Source organism: Microcaecilia unicolor, chromosome 11, assembly GCF_901765095.1.
Source record: "Microcaecilia unicolor chromosome 11, aMicUni1.1, whole genome shotgun sequence".
NCBI lineage: Eukaryota > Metazoa > Chordata > Amphibia > Gymnophiona > Siphonopidae > Microcaecilia > Microcaecilia unicolor.
In genome coordinates this window covers 122,491,264-122,517,878 of record NC_044041.1, presented here as the reverse complement: position 1 = coordinate 122,517,878, position 26,615 = coordinate 122,491,264, and the positions used below count along the sequence as shown (strand labels likewise).

Below are 26,615 nucleotides of genomic sequence, written 5' to 3'. Positions count from 1 at the left end.
GCTGCGTAAGAAAGGGCCCTGGCACATGGGAAAAATGGCCCCCGCCACTACAGCAGGGCCCTTTTTACTCCAGGTTAGTTAAAGGATCCCTGAGAGAAGGAACTATTTCTACCTGCTCCTGTACCTGTGGCTTCAACATCTAAAATGTTTCTGCCTGACCCCTAGCAGTAGTGTCACAGTACTGCCAAAGGCCAAGCTGTCAAATATGAGAACCCTCCATACTACTCAAAAAAAATTATAGCAGAATTAGAAAAGGTTCAAAGAAGAGCGACCAAAATGATAAAGGGGTTGGAACTCCTCTTATATGAAGAAAGGCTAAAGAAGTTAGGGCTCTTCAGCTTGGAAAAGAAATTGCTGAAGAGGGGATATGATTGAGGTCTACAAAATCCTGAGTGGTGTAGAACTGGTAAAAGTGAATAAATTTTTCACTCTTTCAAATAGTACAAAGACCAGGGGACACTGAACGAAATTACGTAGAAATACTTTTAGAAATATTTTTTCACTCAAAGAATAGTTAAGCTCTGGAACTTGTTGTGGAGCATGTTGTAACAGCGGTTAGCATATCTTGGTGTAGAAAAGGTTTGGACAAGTTGCTGGAGTCCATAGTCTGTTATTGAGATGGACATTGAAGAAGCCACTGCTTGCCCCAGGATTGTTGCCACTAACTGGATTTCTTTATACTGACTGCAGACACAGTAATACCTCTTCTGTTTAAAGCTTTTGCCTCTTCCCAGTACAGTGGGGCCTACATCACCCGTATTATTATGGGCCTCATACTCTTGCCATACTCAACTAAGGTGCGTTCAGAAATCCTCATCTATATACAAAGCTGGATCTAACTTCCATATAAAATCTTTATCTACCTCTGGTAGTCTAATGGTTTGAGACCACATCATCCCTTATAGTGAAGTTCTTCAGCTTAGGAAATGATGTTTCTGAGATCAGTACATAGTCCAATCTTGCATAAACTCAGTGTGTTCTTAAATAAAAAGTAAATTCCGCCTCCCTTGGGTGCGGGGATCTCTAGGTGTTAGGTTCAACTTGGCCATCAAAACATTTATTCTCTTTTGCTCTTCATCTTTGTACTTTCTTTTCACTTTTTGTCATTTTCTTTAAAAAAAAAAAAAAAAATTATTGTCCGTAGTTTCTTTTCTGCCTATTTTTAAGTTTACTTTCCGGTTGGGTTTTTCCCTTTTTGTGCCCTTCGCTTTTTTGGCACGATCACGCCATTTGATTTTGCCGAGGCCGTTTTTCCGTCCATTTCATCGAGGACATCCAGCGACTTCAAATGTTGTACGCGGTGCAACCGGACCATCTCAGGTACTGATACCCACGCCTGATGTATACAGTGCCTTGGGCCAGACCATAGCCCAGCCGCTTGTAGTCTGTGTCTTTGTATGAAGAAACGGACTCAAGCGTCTTGAGAAGCCCAACGAGAAAAGCTTTTTGGGGCTCGGTCTGGTCCTTCAACATCGGTACCAAGGTCGGCAGCATCAACATCAACAGGAGCATCGACATCAGGAGCAGAGGTAATGGCTGCTGAGAGACCAACTCGCGCTGGGAGCAGTGAGGCGTCAAGTGGGTCTCCACCTGTCTCGAGACCTCCTGTTATGCAGGCTCCCCGGGACTGGGACGAGGAGACGTGAGGATTCCATGTCCTCATCGGTTCCAAGGAGTCTCGATGACGGGCATCAAGCGAAGGCGAAGAAGCTCCATCACCGTTCTCCTTCAACACACGGTACCAGGAGCTCCGGGGCGTCGAGAGAGTTGGCACCCGAGAAGCGTTGGCACCGAGAGGGATCGCTCCCACTCGATACAGGAGGTGCCGATGCGTCGGTCTCCTAGCAGCCCGGTACCTGCTCCCGAGCTTCCACGGATTCTGACACGCCTGTTCCACCAACCCTGCAGCCTTCTCCGATGGCGGCTCTCGACGAGCGCATCCAGGCCTTGTTTCCAGAACTTCTGGAGGGACTGCTACAACAGTCGGCTTTGGTGTCGGGAGTGCTTGCGCCTTCTGTACCTGCTACTGCAGCGGTGTCTGGCCCTTCACCTGCGTTGAGGTCCCCAACCGCGATGCCGCTTGCCACCCAGGTCAACTCCCCTTTGACGTTGATGGAAGCAGCTTCGCCGCAGTCGGACCAGGCATCGCCTCTCGACATCGCCATAGAGGACATCATTCCTCGGTGTCGAGGCAGGTCCACTGTTGAAGCACCTTAACTCTGGTTTTATCCGACACTGAGCAGGAGCGTTCGTGGGAGTCAGATGAGGATCCCAGGTACTTCTCTTCTGATGAGTCCTTTGGGATTCCCTCTGATCCTTCCCTTCTGATAGAAAGGAGACTGTCTCCACCGGAGAGTCTGTCCTTTACATCTTTTGTCCAGGAAATGGCTACGGCTATTCCTTTCCCTATGGAGGTTGAGGATGAGCCCAGGGCTTAGATGCTCAAGGTCCTGGATTATCCTTCTCCACCTAGAGGCTGTGACGGCTCCTCTACATAAGGTACTGAAGGAAGTCCTTATGCAGAACTGGTCATTCCCTCTATCTGGCCCCGTGATCCTGAAGAAAACTGAATCCCAGTATCGGATCCACAGTGAACCTGGATTGATGAGGTCTCAGTTACCCCACAATTCCAAGGTGGACTTCGCCCTCAAGAGAGCCAAGAGTACTAGGGACTATGCTTCGGTGCCCCCAAGCAGAGAAGCTAGGACTTTTGATTCTTTTGGGAGGAAAACATATCAGGCCGCTATGCTTGCCGCCAAAATTCAATCTTACCAGCTCTTCACGAGCATCCACTTGCAGAACTCGGTGAGGCAACTGTCCAGCTTGGTTGATGCACTCCCTCCAGAGCAGGCTGAGCCTTTTCGCCAGGTGGTCAGGCAGCAGAAGGCGAAAATTCCTGGCCAGGGGTACGTTCGACACTTTTGATGTAGCATCCAGGATCGCTGCCCAAGGTATAGTGATGCACAGACTCTCATGGCTGCGTGTCTCTGACCTGGATCATTCGGTCCAGCAGTGGATGGCGGATGTTCCTTGCCGGAAGGATAACCTTTTTGGTGAGAAAGTAGAGGATGTAGTTGACCAGATCAAGAACCACAATGATGCTATGGATTCTCTCTCCCGCCGGGCGTCTTCTACTACTACCTCCTCATCTAGGAGGTTTTTTGGAGGGAAGAAGAGTGCTTCCTATTCCTATGCTAGGTGTAGGTACACTCCTGCTTCTCGGCAGCCTGCCCAGGCTCAGTCCCAGCGCGCTCGTTCTTGTCAACAGCATGCGCCTAAGGCCACTGCGGCTCCCCAGCAAAAGCAAGGGACGGGCTTTTGACTGGCTCCAGTTCAGCATAGCCTCAGTAAACGTGTCCGTACCGGACAACTTGCCGGTTGGTGGGAGGTTAATGTTTTTTCGCCAAAGGTGGCCTCTTATAACCTCCGACTGGTGGGTTCTTCAAATTGTCCAGTTAGGATACACAATCTGGAATTCAAGCCTCCAAATTGTCCACCGGGAGCTCAGTCCTACAGCTCCCAGCACAAGCAGGTACTTGCAGAGGAACTCTCTGCCCTTCTACAGGCCCAAGCGGTCGAACCCATTTCACCAGGGGAAGAAGGGCTTGGGATTCTATTCCAAGTACTTCCTTGTTTCACCAGGGGAAGAAGGGCTTGGGATTCTATTCCAGGTACTTCCTTGTGCAAAAGAAAACAGGGGGGATGTGTCCCATCCTAGACCTAAGGGCCCTGAACAAATTTCTTTTCCAAGAAAGGTTCAGAATGGTTTACCTAGGCACCCTTCTTCCCATGATTCAGGAAAACAATTGGCTATGCTCTCTGGACTTGAAGGATGCTTACACACACATCTCGATACTTCCAGCTCACAGGAAGTATCTTCGATTTCGACTGGGAACACAGCACTTTCAATACCGTGTACTGCCGTTTGGCCTGGCGTCTGTGCCTAGAGTGCTTACAAAATACCTAGCTGTAGTCGCAGCGTCGCTACGCAGACTGGGAGTGCATGTGTTCCCTTATCTCGACGATTGGCTGCTGAAGAGCACCTCGAAGGAAGGTGCTCTGGAGTCCATGCAAATGACTATTCAGATGCTGGAGCTACTGGGGTTTGTCATAAATTATCCCAAGTCCCATCTCACCCCAGTCCAAAAATTGAAATTCATTGGAGCTCTGCTGAACACTCAGACAGCTCTAGCTTTTCTCCCCGAGGCAAGGGCGGACAACCTTTTGTCCCTGGTGTCCATGGTTCAAGCATCTCAGCAGGTCACGGCTCGGCAGATGTTGAGATTTCTGGGTCACATGGCCTCCACAGTTCATGTAACGCCCATGGCACATCTACATATGAGATCAGCTGAATGGACCCTAGCTTCCCAGTGGTTTCAAGCTGCGGGGGATCTAAAGGATATAATCCAACTGTCCACTGACTTTCAGAATTCTCTTCAGTGGTGGACGATTCGATCCAATTTGACCATAGGGCGACCATTCCAAGTTCCTCAGCCACGAAAAGTGCTGACGATGGATGCGTCTCTCCTGAGGTGGGGAGCTCATGTAGATGAGCTTCACACTCAAGGACTGTGGACAGCCTTTAGTTGTTCGCTTCATGAGAGGTTTGCTTTTGTCAAAGCCCCCTTTTAAACCTCCACCAGTGTCATGGGATCTCAACGTTGTTCTCACTCAGCTGATGAAAGCTCCTTTTGAGCCACTGAATTTCTGCCATGTGAAGTACTTGACCTGGAAGGTCGTTTTCTTGGTGGCTGTTACTTCGGCTCATAGGGTCAGTGAGCTTCAGGCCTTGGTAGTGCATGCACCTTATATCAAGTTTCATCACAACAGAGTAGTCCTCCGCACGCACCCTAAGTTCCTGCCAAAGGTGGTGTCGGAGTTCCAACTGAATCAGTCAATTGTCTTGCCAACTTTCTTTCCCCCGTCCTCATATCCGCCCTGGCGAAAGCAGTTTGCATACCTTGGACTGCAAGAGAGCATTGGTCTTTTACGTGGAGCGGACGAAGCCCTTTAGACAGTCCGCCCAGTTGTTTGTTTCTTTCAACCCCAACAGCACAATCTCAAATTAGCTAGCAGATTGCATTTCCTTCACTTACGCCCAAGCTGGGCTGACTCTGGAAGGCCATGTCATCACGGCTTACAATGTTAGAGCAATGGCTGCGTCAGTGGCTCACTTAAAGTCAGCCTCCATTGAGGAGATTTGCAAGGCTGCAACGTGATCATCAGTCCACACATTCACATCTCACTACTGCCTTCAGCAGGATACCCGACGCGACAGTCAGTTTGGGCAGTCAGTGCTGCAGAATCTGTTCGGGGTTTAGAATCCAACTCCACCCCCCTAGACCCATTTTTGTTCTGTTCCAGGCTGCACTCTCAGTTATTTATGGTTTCAGGTCAATCTATGTTATCTCCTCACCGTTGCGAGGCCCAGCTGACCAACGTTCATTGTTTTGAGTGAGCCTGGATGCTAGGGTACCCCACGTGAGAACATGCAGCCTGCTTGTCCTCGGAGAAAGCGAAGATACTGACCCATGGCTGATTGTTCTCACAATCCCGCCCACCTCCCCTTTGGAGTTGTTTTCTTATTTATTTGCTTTTTTATTTAAATGAGGAGGCACGCTCGTGACGGGCGGGAAGTTGTCCGCGCATGTGCGGTGTGCGCTGCTTGCACGCCAGAAGACTCTGGCAAAATTTTTATATTTTTGCTGGAAAACTTTTGCCGCATCCTGGGCCGACGCGGACGTCGACCTACTTGTGAGAACAATCAGCCTGCTGTCCTCGGAGAACACCAGCTACGGGTCAGTATCTTCGCATTATAGTAAATTTCACATTCAAAAGGGCTGGCTGCAATCAAGCCTGGCTGTGTTCAATCAGCTGAATCTAATTATCAATTAAATGTGGTCAGTCAGTTGATTGAGTAACTAAAGGGGCAGTTACTTTTTCACATAGGCAATATGGGCGTTGGATAGTTTGTCCTTAAATAAATGAAGTACTAATTTAAAAACTGTGTTGTGTTTACTCAGGTTCCCCTTGTATTGGGGATCTGGCACAGAGCTGATTCCCTGCAATTACAAAATTAAATCATCTTTTACTTCTAATATATTGTCTGAGGGTCATTATGTTTTAGCCTTCAGAATCACATTAATAACGTTTTTTGCCTGCTTTACTGATCAGCATTTTCTTAACATATATGTGTTTTGTTTTTTTATGTATCAGGTTTGCCCACTGACTTCAGATGGATCCCTATGTCTTTATGGTACTGAGAAGGTTCGGTTAGTTTATTTAAGAAACAAGTTTGCAGGTAAGTGACTGAGTCATCAGCCTCATTCTGTCTTTCAAGGACCACCCAGTGTTTGTTTACTTTCCTGCTTCAATATTGCAAATCCCATCTTATTTCTGGTTCTACTGCTTATTTCTGTGCAATTAATGATTCTCTGTGCCTGGTCTGGGTTTTTTTAATCCAGTTTTGTGTTTACTTCCAGCCTCTCACCTGGGCTGTTCATGCATCCATAAGTATTTCCTTATGTTAATTTTGGATTTATCTACTTTAAATCTTATATCACAGTATCTTGTTCTAGAACTGCCTTGCCTCTGGAAAAAATGTTTGCTTCTGGTGCATTATATGTTCCCCTGAGGTATTTAGATCTCACTACTCTCCTCTGAAGGATCCCGTCCCTTCTGAAAAAAAAATTCCTGCAGAATAACCCCTATGCACTCCCTCCCATTTTAAACGGCAGAAAAGGATGCATTCCATATACCAGAAACAACTGACAACAGCCGGCGCCAGATGTGGAGGACCAAGAACAAACGAAGGTTCGCCTTCCACATCTCTGAGGAGGAGAGACTACAGCAGAGAAGGTGAGAAACAGAGAATTATTCCTATTGGGAGGTAGGTAGGGTAATGTATCTCACAAATGATTCCTGATCTGAAGAAGGGTTACCTTCAAAAGCTAATAAAAAAAAAAAGTCATCTTATTTTCTTTTCTCTGTTTTGCTTTGTTTCTATTTATTATCGTTAAAAGTGGACTAGGTAGGACAGCCTTCCCATACTATAGGGAGGAGAGTACAAGACAGAGGATGTCTGCACAACTTCATTGGCAATTTGGGGAAGGCTTTGCCCACCTTTCCGCTGGTTTGGATACAGCACACAGTGGGGGAGGGATAGAGGGGCAGGTTGGGAGGGAGGGAATGAGTTGATTACTTGTATACATGAAAGAAAAATGTTCTTGTGTATGATTTTTTGTATGCTTTGTTTCTGCTCAATAAAAAATTATTTAAACATAAAAGTGGACTTACATGGCTACCACACCGCTTTGCTCATGGTCCCTGAGGAAATCAAAGTCATGGGATAGGAGGCAGTATCTTATTGTGGATTATGAAATAGTTAAAAGATATAAAACAGAGTAGGGTTAAGTGTTCAATATTCTCAATGGAGAAGGGTAAGTAGTGGGATTCCCCAGAGGTCTGTGCTGGGACCGCTGCTTTTTAACATATGTATAAATGGTCTACAAATGGGAATAATGAATGAGGTGATTAAATTTACTAATAACACAAAGTTATTCAAAGTTAGTTTATTTATGGGGGGCATGGCAAGATGGCGCCCTGAAGCTCGTATGCTAAGCAGTTCTACTATTCTCTGGAGTTTTCCATTTACATTTTTCCTTGCTGATGCCGCATACAAAGAGGAAGGGAACGGCAAAAGGCCAACCGCCAATGGCCAGAACTTCGTCCCCTATCCAGCAAACATTAGACCGCTATACGACGAGTCGCCCACAGATAACCGGCTTGACGAGTCCCACACACAGCATCGACAGAGGAGCGTCGGCACTCCTGGGCCTAGAAACAACTCTATCGCCGCCGGAACTAAATCCACTCCATGTCCTGCGATGTCTAGAAGCGAGATAGGAGCCATAGCTGAAACGGAGCTCGTTTACAGCAGGGTCCAGATCAGCGGTGCAGTTTCTAAACCCACAGTGGTCACCAACTTGGAGCCTGAACGTCCCGTGGAGGCTACATTGGGAGCCATCTGGAAGGCAATTCAGGATTTAACTATTGCAGGTACCAAATCGACCCAGGAATTGACTCTAATTGTGAGTAAAATGGATAATCTTACTGAATCTCTGGAGAAGGTTAAAACTGAAACGGCAAATCAGGTTCTACAGACACAAACGGAGGTAAAAACTATAAAACTTACAATGGACGTTTTGGTAAAAGATAAGCTTGCAACATACCGAAAAATAGAACAAATGGAGAATTATAACAGACAATTAACATTGAGAGTATTGAACTTTCCCAGATCTGCAGGTATGACTCCTCTTGATTTCTTCAAAAAGTATTTACTGGAAATTCTGAAGATTCCTTCATTAGCTATTCCCCCATGTAACAAAATATATTATTTACCACTTTCCACTCAATAAGGAGGAGAACCTGTAAATCCTAGGAATTTACCTCAAACACAGGGAGATGAACCGGGGATCCATGACTTGTCAGCTTTCTTAAAAGATTCATTAACTGAAGTATCCACTAGCGGAACATTAATCGTTTCATTTGTATTCGAACAAGACCTAAATTCAGTGAGGAGACTATATTTAAAAAATTCTTCTATACCATTTTGTGGACAAAGAGTATGGATCTATCCAGATGTGGCAAAAGTTACACAAGATAGAAGGAAGCAGTTTTTGGCTCTCAGAGAGGAAACAAGGGCTCTAGGAGCAACTTTTCTGTTAGCATATCCATGCAAATGCTTGGTGCGTTTCCTGGGAAATAAGTATGTTTTCTTTGAACCAAATCAACTGCAAATTTTCTGAGATATGAAAAAGCTATCCAGTGGACTGATGGGAACAACTGATACAAGTTAATAATTAATGGGAATATGCGGGTTAGGTCATTTTCCTCTTTGTATTTTAAGAAATGTGATCTCCTTAATCTTACTTTACCTCCCCCCCCCCCCCCCCCCCCCCCACTTGATTTCTATTTTGTGGTCTAAGGAAGAGTGTAGTTCTATAATTCAACTGTGATTTTTTTTTCTTTAACATTATTTTCTCTGTATTTCATTGCAAGTTTTCTCTACTTGTAAAAAATTTAAATTGCAATAAAAAAAAAAAGTTACTTTATTTATGTGGGCTTGATATTCTGCCAAATAAATCCAAACAGGCGACTACAAAAAAAAAAATCAAAATAAGGTCTCACAGATGAGGATGCCACAGGAAATGGAAGGGGAGGTAGAGAGAGAACCCAAGAAAGAGGAATCTGAAAAGAAGGAGTCTCAAAAGTCAAGGAAAAGAGAGAGGTCTTAAGAAGTGCTTTGAATGAAGAGAGAGAGAAGAGGTGGACCCAAAAGAAGGAAGAGAATTCCAAAGTTTGGGGCCGAGGTAACTAAAAGCAGTATCATGGGAGATGGTGAGGTGAATGGCGGAGGGGGAGGGGACACAACAGGTGATCTGAAGAGAAGCATAGAAGACAGGATGGGGATTAAGAGGTCAGAAGCTGACGCAAATATGCAGGAGCAGACAGGAGACACCCTTTGAAGACAAACATGAGGCGTGATCATAGTGGCGCACATGTTGAATGATTTTAACGGCCGTGGATTGAATTTAGTTGAAGGCGCTTCAGGGAATGTAGGTGAAGACCAATGTAGAGGGAGTGGTAGTAATCAATTTTGGAAATTACCAGGGAGAGAAGGAGGGTACAAATGGTCTGAGATGAGAGTAAAGAACGGATAGAACGAATATGGTGAAGGGCGAAGAAGGCAGAGCGGACAACAGAATCAGTTTGAGTTTTGAAGGTGAGTTTAGAATCAAATATGACACGCAGGATCCTAACCGAGTCACAGAAACAAAGGGGATGTCAATCGTCGGAGCCAAGGATGTAGGAGGTAGAGGTGGCACATGTAGAGCGGTTGAGAAAAAGGCCATTGTTCCTCAGCCACAGGAAGACGGCATCTAAACAAGAGTTGAGTGTGGAAAGGGGAAAGAGGTGTTGTCAGGGACCCTATATAAGATCTGTATATCATTGGCATAGCAGTATGGGACAGTATAGGACTTAGTGTGTAATTCACAAGAGGATTGAGAAAAATTGCAAGAGGACCTTATGAGATTAGGAGACTGGGCATCCAAATAGCAGATGACGTTTAATGTTAGCAAGTGATGCATGTAGGAAAAAGAAATCCAAGCTATAGTTTTGTGATGCAAGGTTCCATATTAGGAGTTATTTATTTATTTATTTTATTTATTTATTGCATTTGTATCCCACATTTTTCCACCTCTTTGCAGGCTCAATGTGGCTTGCAGTACAACATTTAGTGTTACAGAAGGATCTTGGGAAACATGATAGTAGTATAACAAGCAATTATTATAAGACAGTTCTGAATATATGTGGAGGAGTTGTGTATATTCACATTGGTTGATCTTTGTGGTATGCCTTGTTAAAGAGATGGATCTTCAGTAGTTTGCGGAAGTTCGTTAGTTCGTAAATCGTTTTTATGTTGCGTGGCAATGCATTCCATAACTGTGTGCTCAAGTAGGTAAAGTTTGATGCTCAAGTAGGTAAAGTTTGATGCGTGCATTAGTTTGTATTTTAGACCTTTGCAGTTAGGGAAGTGTAGAATTAAGAAAAGGGATCTAGGTGTCATCATTAATACCTTGAAACTCTGCTCAGCAGGGGCATAGCCAGACAGCCAAATTTGGGTGGGCCTGAGCCTAAGGTGGGTGGACAAGGAATTTGTGCCCCCATCCCTGACCCCCCCCCCCCCAACTCTGCTTCGCTCTCTGTCCCTCCCTCCACCTATGAACCCAGAATATTAAATACCTGAGCTGTTGGGGATCCCCAAACCCTCCTCCTCAGGCAGCCAGTGCTGTTCCAAAATGCAACCCTTTCTTCGAGCTAATGCTGCAGCTGGCAGGCTGCGCATGCTAAAGTCCCTGCACGTGCGTGGAAACTGAGCATGTGCAGAGAGGCCAGTGTTGGTGTCAGCTCAAGGCAAGTGCTGCCAGCTGCCATTTATCTACTGCCATTTTGAAGAGCACTGCCTGCCTGAGGAGGACATCTTCAGCTGGTGGGGTTTGAGGATCTCCGCCGGCCACCGCAAGAGTGCCACAATTTTGGGTGCAGGCCCACTTGTGGCTATGCCACTGCTGCTCAGTGTGCATTGACAGTTAAGAAAGCAAATAGAATGTTAGGAATTATTAGGCAAGGAATGAAAACAAAAGTGAGAATGTTATATTGCCTTTGTATCGCTCCATGGTGTGACCACACCTGGAATACTGTGAGCAATTTTGGTCACCGCATCTCAAATAAGATATAGCAAAATCAGAAAAGATACAGAGAAGGGCACAAAAATGATAAAGGGGATGGGACGATTTCCTTGTGAGGAAAGATTAAAAAGGCTAGGTCTCTTCAGCTTCGAGAACAGACGGCTGAAGGGAGATATGATAGAGGTCTGTAAAATACTGAAAAGAGTGGAATGGGTAGATGTGAATCTCTTGTTTTCTCTTTCCAAAACTACATAGACTATGGGGCATGAAGTGAAGCTACTAAATAGTAAATTTAAAACAGATCGGAGAAAATACTTTGTCGCTCATTGTGTAGTTAAACTATGGAATTTGTTGCCAGAGAATATGGTAAAAGCAGTTAGTTCAGCAGGGTTTAAAAAAAGGTTTGAGCAAGTTACTAAAAGAAAAGTCCATAAGTCATTATTAAGATGGAAATGGAAAAATCCACTGCTCATTTCTGGGATAAGTGACATAATATCTGTTTTACTGTTTTTGAGATCTTGCCAGGTACTTGTGACCTGGATTGGCCTCTGTTGGAAACAGAATACTGGGCTTAATAGACCTTAGGTCTGTCCCAGTATGGCAATGCTTACGTTCTTATGGTAGACTTTGCAGAAAGTATTGACCTTAGAGAATTATTTTATAAGATGCTGCACAGACTTTATATGCACCCAGTATGGATAAATAAAATTTAGAGTGGTTGATCTACAAACTGCCCAAAATATGGGAATGAGGAATCAACATATTTCCATTACTGATGGACATGTTCTAGAATCACCCAATTCTGGGTAGAATTGTGGAATCATCTGGGCCAAACCATTCCTTAAAGTGCAAAATTATGCTTGTTGGATTTGGAAGATGATTTAGGATTGGAGGGATTAGAACAGAGATTTTCAACCTTTTTCATCTCGCAGCACACTTACACAGCACTAAAATTGTCAAGGCACACCCCCATACCCACACATGGTACAGCATTTACCTTCTCCCCCCCCCCCCCCCCCAAATTATTCCAGTATGTACCTTCTCTTCCCACCACCCTCACAAATAATCCAGCATTTACCTTCCCTGCCCCCCTCACAAATAGTTCAGTATCTCTCATCTCCCCTTGTCTCTCTTGCCTCCTGCCCCCCCCCCCCCCCCCCCCCTGTGTACCTTTTTAAAAGCTTTCTTGTCTCTAGTGGTTGGCAGCAGCGAAGAGCAATTCATACATCCTGCTCGCACCAACCCTGGAGCTTTCTCCCTGATGTTTCCATCTATGTGGAGAACGAATGCAGAGTGGAAGAAAATCCACTCTGCATTCATTCTCCTTGGTGATTTTGTGGAAGGTGTGTACCTCTTCTTTTTTCCATCTATGTGAAAGCAGGAAGTTACATCAGAGAGAAAGCTCCAGAGTTGGTGCAAGCAGGCTGTATGAATTGCTTCTCACTGCGCCGACCACTAGAGATGAGAAAACTCTGACCCTTAACTTCTACGGCACACCAGTTGAAAAACGTTGGATTAGAACAATGTTTATTTGTAAGAAAAATACGTCTAATTGGTAAACAATGGATACTATTACAGTGGATACAAATTGAACCCACCCGCATTGATGACTTTCTCGATATGGAGAAATTATCAGTATTGGGAGGTGGGGGATAAGAAGATTAATAAGTTTATAAAATTTTGGACTCCTTTCTTGGACTTTATTGTCCAGATTATGTTGTTAAATAACAGAGGGGCCCTTTTACTAAAGCTTAGCATACGCTAACAGAAATAGCACACACTAACCCCCGGATTCTATATAGCGCCCCTAGAGATCCGTGCCAAAATCCGAGTTTATTATATAACAACGTGCCTAACTTAATTGGCTTAACAAGCTAATCAGCGTTGATAACGGCTCTTAAGCAATAATGAGCACTGATTGGCAATAATTAGAATTTACATGCACAACTCGCAAAGTGCATTCTGTAATGCAGTGTGCCTAACTTCTAACACATGCAGGCAAAAAGTGGCATGGTTATGAGCGTGGAAATGGGTGTTTCGTGGGTGTTCCGAAATTTATGCGCAGTTATAGAATGTGGTCCAGTGTGCCTAAATCTACGAGCCAGAATTTATGCCACATTTTCGCTGGTGTAAATGGAAGAGCGTAGTATTAGGCACTGAGATATCAACTAAGTATATTCTATATACCGCTCCTAAATCTAGGTCCCACTTATAGAATACGCTTAGTCGGCACTGATTTCTGCGTGGAGTTTTTTTTAGGCACCATATACAGAATCTCCCCTAAATGCTGAGTGGCCTATTTATACCTATGGACCACGTGGCACTTAACACACACTAATGTCCGTCATTATGCACTAAGCTTTAATAAAAGGGCCTCTTAAGGAGCTAAACAAAAGGACGGGTGTTGTGTGCACCATATTTTTTCTATGTGAATTGTTCACTAGTTGTTTGGTATGGAGAAAATAAAAAAGTTTTTTTTTTTTCCTTGTGAGGGGGTGTTATAGATATAGGGATCGTTAGTATACGAATTATGCTTGTAATATGTTAGATGTGTACACATTTTTATGTTAATAAATAAAACAAGATGTTTTGGGGAGAAGTGGCCAGGGACAAAAGGATTAAGGGAAAGAAACAGCAGCAGATTAGGCAGGGAGATTCCAATTTGGATTGTCGCAGAGGCAGGTAGTTGGTGGAAAGGTCTTCAAAGAAAAAGAAAGAGAGATTTCTAACGCCTTCATGATTTCGTTTGGTGTTTTTGTGCAGGGAAATGCTGAAGGATCCAGCCATGAGGAGCAAATTAATTTCTAAACCCACCAACTTTAATCACCTGGTTCACGTGGGCCCGGGTGATGGCAAGCAACAGCTAAAGGATTTGCCAGTGGTGAGTAGGCAGCTTCTGATGCTTATGCTGTGCTCTATGGCGTGATTTAAAAAACTGTAGTTTAAACAACAAAAACCAATCTGAAATAAAATTCATTGTTTAATTAACCATTTTATTTTCAAATTTTGTATACAACTTAGACCTTATCAACATCTGTATTAATGCAAGTAAGTGAGAATCTAGCAAGGGCATACCCAAAGAAAAGAAAAAAAATTCATAACTTGATGTCTTCCTTGAGTAGGGGGACCTGAATCACTAAGCCTTTTATCCCACAGCCCTAAAATACAATAGAGGGAGGGAGGGTCCAAGGTTTAAGATAATAGTAAAAGGAATCTTTATGCAGAAATGCAGTCACTAAACAAAAAGGCATCCCATGGAAGAGTTATTTTCAGCACGTTTTTTTTCTTATGGGCTCATATCCTTACCGACTGACCTAAGGAGGACAGTGTGACGTCCCTCAGTTTGGTGCCCAGTGCACTCACCTTTCTTGCCCATCTCTTGTGACAGCCTTGCATTTGGCCAAACGAGAAAAGCTATACCCTTCAAGCATTAACAGCCCTACTTACTAGCTTGTAGCAAGATTTTACAGTCACTGTGCATTAACAGAACCTTGAGAGCATGCCCAGTAGCTTAATGTAGTATAGCACATAATATAGTGCAGTTAACACCATCCGAATAAGTGTAGCTAGCTGCATCCCATTGTCAGTTAACATATAGTAACTACCTCTGCATTAACAGCCAATTTTAGATAGAAAGTAGAAATCAGAATTGATGACATCCGATACAGGCCGACTGAATGTCAGTTTCAATGGCCGTTAATGCTAGTATATTTTTGGCTGAAACTGAATTTCTGCCCCCCGCCCCCAAACCCCATGACCACAAAACAACTGCTCTCTGCCCATGCTCCTCAACCACATGCTCCGCCCTCCCGTCCTACTTTAGAAGCCCTGGTGGTCTAGAGGTTTCTTCAGGGCAGGAGCAATCCTGAGTCACTTCTGCCCATGCCTGCTCCGCAGTCAAACTGGCAGCTGCAGCTTCCTGCGGCAGCCTTGTGAGGCTACTGTGGGAGGTCGTGGCAGCCATTTTTAGATTGGAACCAGCATGGGTAGGAGCAATCCCCAGTCCCAGCAGCTATATTGACTGTGGAGCCATTAGACCACCAGGGCTACTAAAGATAGGCCTGGAGAAGGTCTTTAGAAGAGTGGAACTTGTGGTGGGGGGGAGGGGGGGCAATGGTTTTGGCTGAAACCAAGCAGTGAATTTCGGTAACAGATTCAGTTTTGGTCAAAACATGTACAATTCTAAAATACATTCAGGAGTGCACATGGAGTAAGCACTGTTTTACAAACATGTTGAAAACCTGTCTAGAGACAATACAGCAATTTACATGTGTAAGTTGGTATTCCACAATGTACATGTATCGGCACCTTTTTTGCGTTTAGATACAAAAAAGATTTTTTTTCTGTCATCCAGGGGGCTTACCAGCTAAATTTGTACCTCAGGCAATGGATGGTTAAATGACTTGCCCTTGATCTTAAGTAGCAACAGTGGATCCTGAATTAGGCTCTTCTGGTTCTCGGCATACTGCTCTAGCCGTTAATCTACTCCTCCATTTACAGGTGTATGCCTGCCGTTTTGGAAACCAATGCACGTACATGTAGCTAATTAACAACAGAGCCCTCAATTCTTATTGGAGGGGGAAATGAACACCAGGAAATGAGAAGAACTCCTTTAATTCCTCCAGTTAAGAGCTGGCCGAAATGTGCACTTTATGAACCTACCGATGCAAGGGACCAGCTGTAAATCCTGACATTGATATTGGGGCATACATGTGCATTCCCTTCCTGAAATGGGATATGCAAGTGTACGTTTTAGTTCTGCGCAAACCCTGCCCCCTTGCAATCTACACCTAGTACAGAGATATACACATGTAAATGCTGGTTTTCTAAAATTGTGGTTTATATGTTTGTGACACGCATGTAAATCAGGTATTTACACATGTAAGTTGGGAATAGGGCTTCTACAGTAAGAAGCAGTCCCTGCCCTCTTCCATATTGCTGCATGCTAACATCTCATTTGCTATCTTAACTATTAAGGTGCCACATTAACAGCATGTATTTATTGCACTAACAGCTAGAGAATGACACTGGGACGGGTACCCGCAGTAACCACAGGGATGGGGACAGAGCATGCAGGGATGGGGCAGGGATGAGGACAGAACCCACGGGGTTTGTTCCCGTGTCATTTTCTACTTTGAAGCCTGTTAATGAACTGGAGTGTTGTTTATGTTTGAGTGATGCTGATGATATTTTGATTTTTTGGGAAAAATAAGCAAACATGCTGGCCACATCTAGCAAATTTGCATGGGGGATCCTGCACATCTTCTATTGTAGGAAGGACAGTGGAAGACAGGAGAGCTAGACTGAATCCTGAGATTGTTGATGACTTCTTATTCATCCACAGATTAAAAAATCATAACAGTGCTTCATAGGGCATATTTCTCTCCTCTAGGACATACAGAACGAGTTGTATTTTGTACCCCTGGACATTTTAACAGGGTGGATTAGGATTCCTTGGGGTAGTAGAAATCAGCTATTGTTGGGGTTGGAAGGGTAGAGGGTGGTGGTGAGGAGGGTTATTATAGCTACTCGCTGTTATTATTGTTTTCTATTTGTAATTTATACACAACAGTTGCACAGTATATTGTTCCGTTTTATACTTTAATAAAAAGAATTAAATATAAAATCATAATTGTTTGAGGCAGATGAGGATGGGACGGGGACGGAGACAGGGCCTGTGGGGACAGGGCAGGGACGGAGAAAGAGCCTGTGGAGATGGGGTGGGGACAGAGACAGAACTCATGGGGATGGGGCGGGGACAGGGACAAACTTGGTCCCCGTGTCATTCTCTACTAACAGCTAAACCAGCTTAATAAGCACGTAAGTGTTTCAGGTATAGGAACAAAACAAGTGGTTTCTAATAACACTTCTGAAAAGGAGATGGAGAAATCACTAGAGGCAGATTCCTACGATTCCTGTTTGCTGACCTGGAAAAAGTTTAAGAGATAATGTTCTAAAAGATATGGGACTCGTTCTCTGTTTAGCAAGAAATGTGTGGTGATTTTATTTTATTTTTAACTCTCTCTTTATTAAAGTAACACATTCCAAATAGCAAAAGAACATGAAAATATTTATTGCAAATAAAACAAGGCTATCAGTTCAAACCATTATAATATTTATTTATTTATTTAAAAAAATATCCTCGGTAACATACATAATAAAAACCAAATAAAACAGCATTCAAAACAAACACAAAAGCATAATACACAGAGTTCTGCTTCCAATATCAATGGGCTGCTGCTCAGCAACAAATCGTAACCAAATCCAAAGCTAAATCAAAAAAACACTCGCAAAAAGATGTGTCTTCAGAAGTTTTTTGAACTGTGAGGTATTTGCACAATGACGAAGTGGACCAGAAAGTCTGTTCCATAACAGAATCCCTGACGCAACAAAAGCATGCTCCATCACACGAACTGTAAAGAACTGCCAGTTATGCAAGCCGATTCTCAAAACCTACCGCCAGCGGTAAGGCCAATTAGCGTAGGAACAGTGGCATGCTCAGAGGGCTTTAGACCGTGACGGGAGTTGTTCTTTCCCGCAGTTGCTGATTTATTAGTTCCCCTGAAGACGCCAACATTTCGGCGAAACATGGTCAAGATTGTAAGCTCTTCTGAGCAGGGACTGTCCTTATTCGTTAATTTGTACAGCGCTGCGTAACCCTAGTAGCGCTCTAGAAATGTTAAGTAGTAGTAGTAGTAATGTAGGGAACCAAACATAAAGAAAAAGAAGACTGCCAGTCAACATAGCATTTGCTAAGACTGCTGAGTAAGCTTGGGAAGCACTTATGTAAGGTGCTTGTATGACTACTTTTAGGGGTTCACTTTGCTTTTTACCCCTACTAGTTTTTTGTACCCCTGATGCAGCCTGAGGGCGAAACGTGGCCACGTCGGGTAACTTGTAATAAACCACTTCTTCTGTTACCCTCCTGTTCCATTTTTTTGTCTTTTTTGAACTGCTTTTTTTCTTTTGGTTTGCTATTTCTGTGGCAGATCTTTGCCTTTTTTTGTTTCTGTCCAGTAAAATGTTACATACCTGTGTAAATCAGATGCGTGGAGATTGCCCTGTCTCAATACAGGTAAGTGAGTGGCAGCCATCTTGGATATCCCTCTAAAATTGTTGGATTGAATGATTTTTTTATTTCATTTCTAGCTTCAGGAGGAGAGGAGTAGAGAGTACCTGGGGACATCAGTCCCCAGGCCACGTAGTTACACTGATGTCAGGTGTGCAGAATCCACAGGCAGTAGTGACCAGCTATACGGTGAGTTTCAAAGTAACATATTACATTTCAGTTGAGGTAAAATCTCAGTTTATCCCTCTGTTCTTTTAGCTGTGGCCTTGCCTATCTTTCTGCTGCTGGATCCAGAAAGGTTTGAGGAAGTGGATAGTTTTTTAATTTTTATATGCTTTGGTATTTGATTTTAGAGGTCTGAATTTTTGTTTTCTGCAGTGAAGCGTATGTCTGTGAGTTCGATTTCAGAAGATTCCTTCTCTCCGCAGGACCTTTTCTCTGGTATGGACATGCTGTCTGAGGTGAGGGCTGATATACTCAGGGCTTTTGAAAGCAAAGCAGGAGTACTAGGTTCTATTTGCAAACTCGTAGTACATTTAAAATGATTTAAATGGATGGGGAGAGGCTGAATTGTCTGTCCAGGGCTAACTGGGTATTTTCAGCAGCACTTAACTGGATAGGGCTGCTGAAAATGCCCGGTAGTGCCCAAGCTGAGACCGGCTATTTTGGAAGCAAGGGGCGGAGTCAGCACTTAGCCAGCTCAGTGCTAATTTTCAGCATTTAACCAACTAAGATAACCACATAAACAGGACTGTGTTTTATGCAGTCCTATCTTTATGTGGTTCTTCATAGCCAGTTAAGTATTGAATACTGCATTTAACTGCCTATGTTTTTATCAGCTCCGTATACCTGGAAATTGAGTGCCAGAGCCCAGATATGGCCAGGCATTGAATTTCTGGGTATATGCCAGTGGTCAGCAAAATGCTGATTGCCACTGACTGAATATTGGGCCTTCAGTGTGTAATTAAACTCTGGAATTAGTTGCCAGAAAATGTAGTAAAAGCAGTTAGTGTGGCAGGGATTAAAAAAGGTTTGGACAAGTTCCTAAAAGAAAGGTCTATAAACCATTATTAAGGTAGACTCAGAAAAATCCACCACTTATTCCTGGAATAAGCAGCATGAAATCTATTTTACTCTTTTAGGATCCTGCCAAGTACTTGTGACCTGGATTGACCACTATTGGAAACAGGATACTGGACTTGGGGGTGGGGGGCAGTGCTGCCTGTGGATAACCGAAGGAAAAAAAAGTGCTGCCTGTTTGGGGGGGGGGGGGGGGGGGCTATTTTTTTCTATCCACGTGGCATGGTATGGAGAAGTGCTAGTAAGGAAGGAGGAAGGGAGAGCTGTGATTTGGAGAAGGAGAAAATGGGTGAGTGCTGGTGTTAGGCTGAGGGAACGGGAAGGTACATTCTCCCTTGCTAATTCACGTGAATGTGAGAGGAGGCATAATGAGAGAAATTTCCCATGGTGCTAGCTCATTTCAATTTAAAATATATATCTTTATATTCACTGTTTTGATATGCTGGCTTCATATGCAATGTTTTAGTCTGTGTGTGTGTTTTTGAATAACCATAATGAATATGTATGTATGTATGCTAATGTTCTCCGCCGCATTGCCTGCCCTGCAGCTGCTTTTCCCCTCACGTTGTGCATGGGTAGGCAATGCGGCGGAGAACAGCGCTGGAGGAAAGCTTCTGCTGGCAGGGCTTGGGGACCCCCATCAGCCAAACCAGAGGCCCCGATGCCCTGCGTCTGCTCCCTCCCAGTCTGTAAGAGAGGCCCGACGCCAGAGCTTTTTGGGACACGATCACCCATCAGGAGTAGGAGAGAGACTGACACCGGCACCAGACCCCGCCCCCCCCCCCCCCCCCCTTGGAGGCTGGGCCCTGGGGAATCTTGCCCCTTCTCCCCCTCTCAGTGGCCCTGGTCGTTCAGCCCACCTTCCTGCTGCTCATCTTCTGCTTGATCTTAACCTCTCTGAGGCCAGTATTCAGCCAGCAACTTCAACTAGCTTTTCAGCCCAAATTCATGCAGGCTGAATATTTAGGTGTCCTTTTACTAAGCTGTGTTAGCGGATAATGTAGAGTTTACTGCATGATAGACATTAGCATGAACCCATGCTCTCCTGCGCTAAAAACCATCGCAGTACAATCCCATATTAGCTGCCTAAAGTGGGAGATGGGTGGCTGGAGGTATGGCTGACTGTAACAGCTAGTGCACAGTTTGGTATTCCACTAGCCATCATAACTGCCAATAGCACAGCTGAACTTAACTGCCATCTCAAGAAGAGTCAGTAAGTGTAGCTGCGCTACCAGCAGTCCAGTTCTGCAGTGCACTGTCACAGGTTCCGTGGTGACACTACCCTGAGCCCCCTCCGATTCATTTCCCAGTCACTCCCATATGGACCCTGAACTCCCCGATCCATCTCTCAAGCCCTCCTGAATAGAGGCCCCAGCCCTGCCCCATAGCCTGACCCTCTCCCCACCCTCACCTGTATCTTACCTAGGGTTCAGCATTGCTGGGGTAGTGGGTCCCAGGTGGCAGCAATTCCCCCCTCTGCTGTTACCTTGACTGGCACCATTTTAAATTCAGGTGCTGACCCAAGCACAAGCAGAGAGAGGTCACTGCTGCCTAGGACCCACTGTCCAACCAATGCTGACCTACAGGTAAGCCCTGGAGGGATCAGAGAGGTGAGGAGAGGGTCAGGCTGTGGTGGACAGGGCTTACGTGGTGGGGCTTCTGTTCAGAGGCTGGTTATTGGATCGGGGAGGGGGGGAACTGAGAGATGAATCAGGGGATTTGGGGTCTGTTCAGGGAGGGAGGGTTGATTATTGCATCGGAGGGTGTTCGGGGTAGCTCTGCCATGGGAAAGTGACCTGCTGAAGGGTAACATTTGGCTACCATATTACATGCATGGGTCAATAGGGCAGAGGGCCTGCTCTATTGGCCCAGGCAAGTAATATAGTGACCATGCCCAGGGCCGCCGTGAGGGAGGGCAAGATTCCCCTGGGGCCCGGCCTCCAAGGGGGGCTCGGCGCCAGGGTCTGTCTCTCTCCTGCGCTTAATGGAACACTGGTGATCATGTCCCGACAAGAGCAGGAGAGAGAAAACTCCGGCACCAGGCCCCCCTTAGAGGCTGAGGAGGAGCAGACACAGGGCTTCAGGGCCTCTGGTTTGGCTGGTGGGGATCCCCAAGCCCTGCCAGCAGACACCGTCCTCCAGCACTGTTCTCCACCCCATTTCCTGCCATGCAGTTGCTTGTCCCCTCACGTGCATGCTGAGCAAAATGTGCCCCCCCCCCCCCCCCCCACACACAAAAAAAGTTTTGTACTCTGGCTACGCAGCAGTCCTGGGGAGCGTCAGTGGCGGCCCTGCCCCAGACCCACTCAGTCTCTCGGCGGCCTTGATCATTCCTCAACTGTGTGCCCAGTGTGCTAAATGCAGGACATGCTTCCTGCATTTAATGCCAGGCTTTGCACTTAACCACACATTAATTTTTGTGTTATACACTTGGTAAGTATAAAAACTTATTGCACTTTAGTACAAAGGTCCTTTAGTCAAACGATACTTAGAAAAATCATAACTGCCTGCTGAATATTGGTGCCAGCCCCACAAACACCGTTCCATGAATGGCTACACCCTATTTTCCATTTTTTGTGTGTTGGGGGGGGGGGGGGGGGGGGTAAATTTTATGTGTGTAATACTTTGCCTGGACAAAATTATTGTGGTATGTGGAGAGAGGAGGAGAATGTTGGTTGGTCTGGTAAACTCCGCAAGTAAGTCACCAAACCCCTTTAAATATAATGCTTTGTTTTCCTCACAGATTTCTGACCAGGCCCACATGCTCCACGTCTCCAGCAGTTCCAGTCCAAGTAGCTCCAGCTTTCCATAGAGGCAGGGACTCAAGCCTTCTATTCTGCCAAAAGCGATACCAAAGAGAAGAAAAAACAAATCAACAAACTGTCCTCCTAGCCCATAATTGCCCTTTCCTTTTTTTGTTTTAACTTTTAGTACTGAGGATGGTATACAGTTGCATCTGTCTGTGTGTGGCTGCATCTGTTTAAAAAATTAAGTTTGAACTTTGATACTCACCACACACTTGGCAGTTAACTGCTGCTAGGTCAGTTTGTAGTCATTAACTTCTCTTCCGAACCCTAGTCTCCTGCCATTTACTTCAAATGGAGAAAAGACTGCAGCTCTCCTGAGAGACAGCTAACAGGTCTAGTTCAAAGAGTGGTGCTGAGGACATGCATAACTGCCCTGTGTGTACAGGCCTTGTGGAATCTACAGCCTCCTACTACCAGAGCACTTGTTGCCAAGTCTACTGTAAATTCATACTTCTTTGTATCATGCTATGAGCTGTTCTATGAAGCAGTGGAGTGCAAAGCAATGTTTTCCTCTGTGCAGTTTAAGATGATATTTAATTTCAAAATAAAGATAAAAGAAAACATTAGGGCCCTGTGAGAGCAGAATCCAGTCTTCCCCCATGGTAGTGAAATAGCTTCATCCAAATGCATGTCAAGAAAAGCCTGTTTGAACTGATGCATTGAATGCTGGCAGCCAATCTCCAGTGACTGGCCGTGTTGTAGAAAGAGGTATCATGAAAGGCATGTGCCATCCTTGAGTCCTGGACCATTCTTTCAGAGAGTTTCTGGGGTCCTACAGAGCATTCAACTTCACACAAGAGACTGAATAGATCACTAAGAGAAAATCCACAATATACTGTTTCACTAGTTGTTAGGTTTCCTGCATATGTTAAACAGCCCAGCCAAAAGGGCATATAAAAATGAATCTCTCAAACACTACTACTTATCATTTCTATAGCGCTACTAGATGTACGCAGCGCTGTACACTTGAACATGAAGAGAGTCCCTCCTCGCTACAAACCAAAAAGGTTTTCATATACATAAATATGGTGAGGAAAAAAGATCCTTTAAAAAAAATGAATTAAGCAAAATATAAATAATTTCCTGTGATAAATTGTGACTATATAATCAGTGGTTGGGGGGGGGGGGGGGGGGGGGGGAAGCTCCACCAGATTAAATAACATATCAGGAAACTATGATTATATAGTTGCGATTTACCATGTGAGATTGTACAGATTTGTTTTTCTTACAACATACACCTTTTTGGATTGTAGTGTTTGAGATTTTAATTTTTGTATGCCCTTTTGACTTGTATATTTAACATATGCAGGAAAGTGGAGTTTAATGGTTTACACTGAATGAAAAAAAACTAAGGGGTCCTTTTACTAAGCTACAGTAAAAGGGGGCCTGCGCTAGCATTCGCAAGTGTTTTTGAAGCCTGGATTGGCTGCTGTTGGAGACAGGATGCTGGACTTGATGGACCCTTGGTCTTTCCCAGTATGGCGGTACTTATGTACTTATGATGCGTGCTAAGGCCCCCGTTTACCATAGTGGGTAAAAGGCTGTCTTTTATTTCTCATAAAGAAATGGCTGTGCAGTAAGTGAACCACTTGCCACGCAGCCATTTTGAGGAGGAGCCCTTACCACCACCCATTGAGGTGGCGGTAAGGGGCTCCTGCGCTAACCAGGCAGTACACGGTGCTGCCCGATTACCACCAGGTAAGCACTGGTGCTATAAAAATAGACAATATTTTTGTAGCGCTGGGGGTGGAAACTACTGCTGGGCGCCTGCGGTAGCCCAGCGGTAGTTCTGGCTTGGCACGTGGCAAGCCCATGGCCGTGCACCAACCCTTTAGTAAAAGGGCCCCTAAATGCATTACTTTACTCCTGTCTGCAGAACGGAAGCAAGTGATAGAAGGTAATATGGTGCTTGACAGATGAATGAGATGCCTTCAATATGTCACCAGGCCTTCAGTTCATTGTCATCTATCTCGGTTTGAATGGTGGTGCAGGTAACAAAATTACTATGCTAACCTACAGCCCTGGCTATCAAAGTTTAATTCACCCTAGACTGTAGAGATCATGCAAGAGTTTCAAAGTTAAAACAAGGAGAAACTGTTGGCATGGGTGGGGGGGGGGGGGGGGGAAGGGGCAGTAAGGGGAGAAAAGGTAAGCAGGAGGTCACTGCTATTTTTTAAAAATTTATAGCAGCTCAAACCTGGGATTGCCAAGAGACAAGAATTTAAAACCAGCCTACTGTGCAACTGGCAATGGAAGAAGTTGGGAGCGCTTTGTAAAACAGATGGTAGGGTCATAAAAGTGTACTCCTACCACTGAAAGGATAACAAATATGCTGGAACAGAAAGGAAAGAAGGCCTATACCAAAATGTACATGCCTGAACCAAGAAACGAGCAAGGTGATAATGTGAGGAATCAGGTAAGTAGAATATTGGTTGTTACTGGCTGATCTAGCCTTGTGCTCTACACCAGCTTCAGGTAGACCCCAATAGGCTTGGAGAGAGAGTTTCAGATCCGTCCAATGGCCTATAGTTTTTCCTGAAGGGGTTTGTTTTCCCCCCCCTTGTAGAATCTAATTCTCTATAAGAATCTTTCTTTCATTTATTCTTTCTTTCTTTGCTTTCTCTCTGTTCTGTGACCTTTTTATGAGGCGCAAACTCCTCTTCCTTCTTTTTCTCTTCTTTATATAATTCAGTGGCATAGCCAGACCTAACATTTTGGGTGGGCCCAGAGCTAATATGGGTGGGCACTGTGTATGTAGGTGTGAGTAATGTTTCTTGCTACAAAATAATGCATTAGAATGCACTTGATGATGGATTAATAAGTAGTATGACCAACATCTGCCCTGCATCAACATATGGAAAAACCAATATTTTTAAACCTGATTACATTATCCCACATCTTAACCTTGACCAGGCGTAAGTCTACTATAACGGCAAACATCTCAACACACATGACAGGATCCTACGGTATAATTACAGCAATGATATTATCCTTCAAACTTTGCTTCTCTACCCCTCCATCCAGCCCCATAGCCTGGCATCAGCCCTTCTCTTCTCTACCCCCCCCCCCCCCCACCCATAGCCCAGCATCAGCCCTTCCCTTCCTCATCATCCATCCCACTGCTATGCATCAGCCCCACCCTAACCCCCACCCCTCCCTATAGTCTAGCGTCAGTCCTGTCCCCTACCCATCCCCCATAATCTGGCACCCCCTCCCAACCCTGAAGCACACCAGCATTAAATATAAAACTTTTTGTTTTTTTTAATATCACCCCTATCCAGGAACCTGCCTACATTAAATATAAAGGGTTTTTTTTTTAAATTTTAAACCTGGGCACTGCAGAGACCATCCCTACCCCAAAACCCACCAACATAAAATTTGATAAAAAAGGTTTGTTTGTTTTTTTAACTTGTGCAATGAGCCTACCCCAACATTATTGGTGAGTTACTGGGTGGGGATGGGCTCTTCACTGGCTAGGTAAAAAAGATTAAATATACCTTTTTTCCCCTAGGCAGTAAATAGCCCATCCCCAACCAGAAGCCCACCACCAACATTACACTCACAAAAAACATTCAGACAAAAACTGAAATGGAGACCCCCCCCCCCCCCCCCCCACCCTTCCCTCCACCCAAGAAAGCCAGTCTCTACAAGCAGGGCAATACGGGTAACAGAGAAACATACATGGTTTTTTTTTCTCCTGTACTCTGCAAAATACAAAACTAAAAAAATAATAAACATTTTACATTTTTTAAAAAGGTACATTTCACAAAGCAGGCACATCTCAATCTTTAAACAATATTAAATAAAAATATTTTTTTCTTTTCTACCTTTGTTGTCTGAGCACTTTATTTTTCTGATTGGGTTAGTCCCACTCTCTTCCACTTTCCATGTGTCAGTCTTCTAAATTCTTTTCCAGGCTGGCTTTTCCATTTCTTGTCTCTCCTCTTGTTGTCATCCTTTCCATTCAATCCCCAAGTCCCACTCATCTTGTGCTCTGTTCCCCTTCCCCCCACACCCCTAGTCACATCCATCTACTGCTCCTTCTCCCTCCCCCCCCCCCCCCCCCCCCCCCCCGCAGCCACCACCGCCGCGCTGGAGTCTTCGAGTTCTCTCTCCTTCCAGCCCCGTGGCGCCCGGTATCGCACCCCCCCCCCCCCCCGTCTTCCAATCCTTCGAGTTGCCAGCAGCTTCAACAAGAAAGCAGTATACACGCTGCTTTAGACCTAACCCGGAAGCCTTTCTCTCTCCTACAGTTTCCCTCCTACACGGGAACAGGAAGTTGAAGCAGAGATCATAGTTTCTTACCTGTAACGGTAGTTTTCCGTGGACAAAGGATCTTCTAGCCACACCTCTTGAATATTCGTCACGGTGACGTGCGAGACCCGGACTCCAATAGGAATGCTTTAA

General features: G+C 44.7%; 1 protein-coding gene across 2 annotated transcripts in view; it reads left to right on the top strand.

Annotated features, from left to right (window-relative positions):
* Positions 1-22,770, top strand: part of CDC42BPG (CDC42 binding protein kinase gamma) — a 205,206-nt gene extending 182,436 nt beyond the window's left edge. For both annotated transcript variants that reach the window (XM_030217950.1, XM_030217951.1), the window contains exons 32-37: positions 6,217-6,301; positions 6,738-6,858; positions 14,016-14,133; positions 18,402-18,510; positions 18,700-18,782; positions 22,145-22,770. In XM_030217950.1, coding sequence (XP_030073810.1) covers positions 6,217-6,301; positions 6,738-6,858; positions 14,016-14,133; positions 18,402-18,510; positions 18,700-18,782; positions 22,145-22,213 — 585 coding nt within the window. In that variant the 3' untranslated portion in view covers positions 22,214-22,770. The remainder of the gene's footprint in view (positions 1-6,216; positions 6,302-6,737; positions 6,859-14,015; positions 14,134-18,401; positions 18,511-18,699; positions 18,783-22,144) is intronic.
* Positions 22,771-26,615: the final 3,845 nt, after the last annotated feature.